The 5,472-nt window shown below is 35.5% G+C and overlaps 1 protein-coding gene across 1 annotated transcript; it reads left to right on the top strand.

Moving 5' to 3' along the window:
* The first annotated feature begins 2,020 nt into the window (after nucleotides 1-2,020).
* Nucleotides 2,021-3,212, top strand: LOC739661 (cytosolic 5'-nucleotidase 3A-like). Its single transcript, XM_054683349.2, is given in 2 exon segments — nucleotides 2,021-2,578; nucleotides 2,580-3,212. Coding segments are annotated over 2 exon segments (1,011 nt in total). The 3' UTR covers nucleotides 3,033-3,212.
* The last annotated feature ends 2,260 nt before the right edge of the window (nucleotides 3,213-5,472 follow it).

Here is a 5,472-nt window from a genome sequence, read left to right as displayed (position 1 = left end):
TACTTTGTGTCAGGCCACAAATGCTACTTGCCCTCTAGTTCCTTAGAAATCAGGAAGAACATACATAAAATAACTTGGTAAACCACAAATTAAACAAAATAATGGTAGTGACATGAGGAAAATAAAGTTCTAAGATTGAGTTTCTGACAAAATGGGAATTCTTTAGATACTTTTCTCAAGTATGTCTGAGATAAGATCTGAGTGACAGGAAGGAGCTGACATATTTAGGTCAGAGTAACTGGAATTTAGGCAGAAGGGATAGCTGTTACAAAGGTTCTGAGCTTGAAGCACATATGATGTATTTTTTTCAGGTACAAAAAGAAGGTCAATGAGGATGAAGTGTAGTACCAGTGGGGAATAGTTTTACCATATGGCATGGCAGACATAGGCCAGGAACACAAACATTTTAAATTTGTTATCTCAGTTAAGGCATTTAGATTGTATTCTAAGTTTTTAGAAAACACAGGAAGGCTTTAAATAAAACTCCTTTTAAATAAAGAGCTAGATGTTTGTTGACAAAATATTAGTGAGTGTGAGAAATCCTGAAATTTAAACATAATAATTATTTAAGTCAGAATAGTCAAGATTATGGTACAGTAAACAAAACTATCCTCTAATCTCTCAGGCCAAATGAATTCATTGTCTTTGCTCTGGACCTAGGCACATGGATTCACTTCCATCTGGGCAATGTTTGTACTCATGCAAAATAAAAAGAGAAAATAGTGAATTATGTGCTGGATCCTGGAGTTTCTGCTCCGAAGTGATACACGTCATTTCCACTCACTTTCTTTTTTTCATGAAAGCAAATTCCATAAACAAGCTGGAGGCTTATGTGGCACACAAGTAATAATCCTTCACCAAGGTAGGACAAAAAGTACTTTTAAACAATATAGTAACCGAATAATGCATCATGTCACTGATGTACTTCAGTAACTAATCATATTGCAATTCTTAAGCTAATATTCTTTGTTATCATATATTGAAAACAACATATTTTAGTCACTTTACTGGAGTTATATTTCTACAACTAATAAACACACACACACAAACAGAAACATTATAAACAATATCGTAATTCTAAAAAACCTGCCACTCAAAAACTAATATTAAAGAATTTTAAGAAATGACAAGGACTTACCTATTTTATACTCTCCACAGGAATCTTGATTTAGATAATTAAAGATGAGATTTCAGAAAATGGGAAATAAAAATAAAAAATAATGTTAACATAGAATGAAAATAAAATGAGAAAGAAAATACGGCAGAGAAATATAGATGTCTTCGTCATCTATTATGTGTTTTCCAGTGCGATATAGCTGTTGATTTGGGGCTAGGCACATGGCTATCTAGAATGTTAAATCTATTCTTCAGAACTGTTTGCAAGGAAGTGTGGACATATGACAGTATTTTGGTCAATGAAATGTAAGTGGCAGTGTCTCATGGTGACTTCTAGAAGCGTTTCTTTAAAAAAAAAACAAGCAAACAAACAAACCAAGAAACCCACAAAAATATTCCACTTACAGTTTTCTTTAAAATTTATTGATTCTACTACCTTCCACCTCCCATAGAGGTGCTTTCCTGAACTATGAGGGTAAGAGACACAAATCAGGAATGGTGGAGCAGTGAGCTGGGGATAGCCTGGTCCTCGTACTTACAAGTTTTGGAGGATTTTCCTCTGAACTCATACTTATTTGAGAGCAAAATAAGCAACTATCTTTTATTTCAGAACTTGTTTGCTCTCTTCAGAAAGAGAGCAAAGAGACAACTTGATGTCAGCAATATATATTATTGCTTTATGCAGAAAAAGATGGTGTCAAAAACTTTGGTCTCAGTCCTCAACTTGTTTTCCTTACTCATGGATAAAAGGTACAGATTATGAGGTTAGAGGTTCTTTTAGTTTTAACAGCTGAGATGAACTCTCAATTTAAGACAATTTTATGGTCCGTGGTGCTCTGGGATCCCGCGCTTCCGAGACTCGCAGTCTCCGAGAGTTGCCTGTTTTTTTCCTGCCTGGACGCGCATGAGGGCCCGATCCATGGACCGCGCGGCCGTGGCGAGGGTGGGCGCGGTAGTGAGCGCCAGCGTGTGCGCCCTGGTGGCTGGGGTGGTGCTGGCTCAGTACATATTCACCTTGAAGAGGAAGACGGGGCGGAAGACCAAGATCATCGAGGTGATGCCAGAATTCCAGAAAAGTTCAGTTCGAATCAAGAACCTTACAAGAGTAGAAGAAATGATCTGTGGTCTTATCAAAGGAGGAGCTGCCAAACTTCAGATAATAACGGACTTTGATATGACACTCAGTAGATTTTCATACAAAGGGAAAAGATGCCCAACATGTCATAATAGCATTGACAACTGTCAGCTGGTTACAGATGAATGCAGAAAAAAGTTATTGCAACTAAAGAAAAAATATTACGCTATTGAAGTTGATCCTGTTCTTACTGTAGAAGAGAAGTACCCTTATATGGTGGAATGGTATACTAAATCACATGGTTTGCTTGTTCAACAAGCTTTACCAAAAGCTAAACTTAAAGAAATTGTGGCAGAATCTGACGTTATGCTCAAAGAAAGATATGAAGAATTTCTTTGATAAGCTCCAACAACATAGTATCCCCGTGTTCATATTTTCGGCTGGAATCAGCGATGTACTAGAGGAGGTTATTCGTCAAGCTGGTGTTTATCATCCAAATGTCAAAGTTGTGTCCAATTTTATGGATTTTGATGAAACTGGGGTGCTCAAAGGATTTAAAGGAGTTCTAATTCATATATTTAACAAACATGATGGTGCCTTGAGGAATACAGAATATTTCAATCAACTAAAAGACAATAGTAACATAATTCTTCTGGGAGACTCCCAAGGAGACTTAAGAATGGCAGATGGAGTGGCCAATGTTGAGCACATTCTGAAAATTGGATATCTAAATGACAGAGTGGATGAGCTTTTAGAAAAGTACATGGACTCTTATGATATTGTTTTAGTACAAGATGAATCATTAGAAGTAGCCAACTCTATTTTACAGAAGATTCTATAAACAAGCATTCTCCAAGAAGACCTCTCTCCTGTGGGTGCAATTGAACTGTTCATCTGTTCATCTTGCTGAGAGACTTATTTATAATATATCCTTACTCTTGAAGTGTTCCCTTTGTATAACTGAAGTATTTTCAGACATGGTTAATGCATCGACTGGAAGCTCCTTTTTCTCCACTTCTCTCAACACATTCCTCACCGTATCTTCTAACCCATTAAAAAAAAAATCTTAAAGCCAAAATTAGAAAAATAACTCCCTGCTTTTCCAAAGTGAATTTTGTAGTTTCATGTTATCATGCAGTTTTTGAGGAGTCTTTTACACTGGGAAAGTTTGTGGAAATTTTAAAATAAGTTTTATGAAATGGTGAAATAATATGCATGATTTTAAGTATTGCCATTTTTGTAATTTGGGTTATTATGCTGATGGTATCACCATCTCTTGAAATTGTGTTAGGTTTGGTTATTTTGTCTAAGGAAAAAATATTTACCGGAAAAGACTAGCACTTAGTGTTGGAAAAACCTGGTGGTGTTTACAACGTCACTAATCATTACAAAACATTCTATATTGAAGCACTGATAATAAATATGAAATGCAAAGCCTTTTTAATTCTATAAAAAAAGACAATTTTATCTTGACACAGAATTCAAATGAAATACTTTGTCATTTAAAATAGTCATAGTAATCACTGGCTTTTAAAATGTACTTTTTTATACCCTTGAAACGTAAATGACAAAGATTAGAAAAATACCAAATTTACTTCATGATTGACAGTTCTATGGTTCAGACTTCATGACTGACAGTTCTATGGTTCAGAGTCATGCATCACCAGTCCTACTTTTATTAATCTTATTCAATTCATCAGGGACCGAAAATGGAAGGAAAAAAAAAAACTAGCAAATGCCTAAGAATAGCCTATCTGGTTGATTATAACTAGAAATATATTGAGAGTTAGCATTATTTTCATTTTGGTTCTCAGTTGGCATACTTTTATTTGTACCAGTAGAATGAAATAATAGGGCTCCTGTGAAGCAGTATAGTCCCCTGACAAGAAGATGTGACATTTTGTCAAAGTAAAGGGAGAACTAAAAAGAAATGGAACGATCCCATGTAGAGTGACTAGGTTTAGCTCTTTATTTATTCTCGTTTTCTTAACATTTTTTTGGAAAGTTGGTATAGCTAAAATCTACATTTTTCAGTTATTTATTTATTTTTTTCTGACCATACTTGTAGTGAGTAGAGGTTAGTTCACTTCAACTTTAACCAACTTATTACCTCTGATATAGGAACCAAATGGTAAATCTTTTCCCTTTTTAATGTATCCCTAGTGTGATGGTGAATATTGTTAAACAATTTTATGAGTTGCAGATCACTTATTAATAACAAAAGATAATTTCAAAGTTCAAGATTAAAATGTTTTATTTTGGTGTTACACACACACACACACACACTCACACAGACACCATATTTTAAGCGTTTTTCTAAGTATACATTTTTAGATGGAGCCTTGCTCTGTCGCCCAGGCTGGAGTGCAGTGGTGTGATCTTGGCTCCCTGCAACCTCTGCCTCCCATGTTCAAGCAATTCTCCTGCCCCAGCCTTCTGAGTAGCTGGGATTACAGGCACCCGCCACCATGCCGGGCTAATTTTTGCAAGTATACATATTTTTATTGTGTACTAATACTCAATCAGGAGGAATTAAGTTTAGAAAAAACAAAACAAAATTAAAAAAAATTTATTGTATCTAGGGGAAATTTAGTCCCTGAAAAGAAAAGGGAGAATACAGCTGATTGTCACAATTCACCTCATTTGGGGTACCAATAGATAATGAGGTTATTGTTGCCATTGTTTCTTCTCAATCTCCAGTCTCCTTTTGGTTTTCTTCCTTCCTGCTAATTCTTTCTCCTTATCTTCTCTTTTACATTTTCTTTCTCTTCATCTTTCCTTTCCTAACCCCTTTCCCCTCTTCTTGCTTCTTTTCTTCCTTCTTCTGCCCTTTATCTTCCTCTTTCCCTGTCTCCCTCTGCTCCCAGTTGACTTTCTTTCCCTGCCACTTCCCTTTCCTTCTCCCTGCTGTTTTATCATTTCCATCATTCCTTCTTTTCCCAACCTCTCCCAATTGCTTCTTTCTTTATTTCTAAGAAGGGTAAAAGCATTCTAAGATTAGGACAATCTAATTAATGACACATTGGCTTTGATATTTTCTGTGAATCTACAGTACATGATTCTGACAACTGGCTTTGTGCCTTATTTTTTTTCTCTCCCTTAGAAATAAACGTTGCATGATTATTGCTATAAAATATCACAGACAGAGCACTGAGAGATGGAAATTAGAAAATAAAAAGAAATAGGCATACAGGTTGTCCCAATACCCAAATCTGTTCATGGTGTTTTCTACAATATTTTTTTTATTGTGTCCTTAAATATATATTTTGGCCCAAAATCTT

The sequence above is a fragment of the Pan troglodytes genome, chromosome 3 (genome assembly GCF_028858775.2).
Source record: "Pan troglodytes isolate AG18354 chromosome 3, NHGRI_mPanTro3-v2.0_pri, whole genome shotgun sequence".
NCBI lineage: Eukaryota > Metazoa > Chordata > Mammalia > Primates > Hominidae > Pan > Pan troglodytes.
This window is presented reverse-complemented; position numbering and strand designations above follow the sequence as displayed.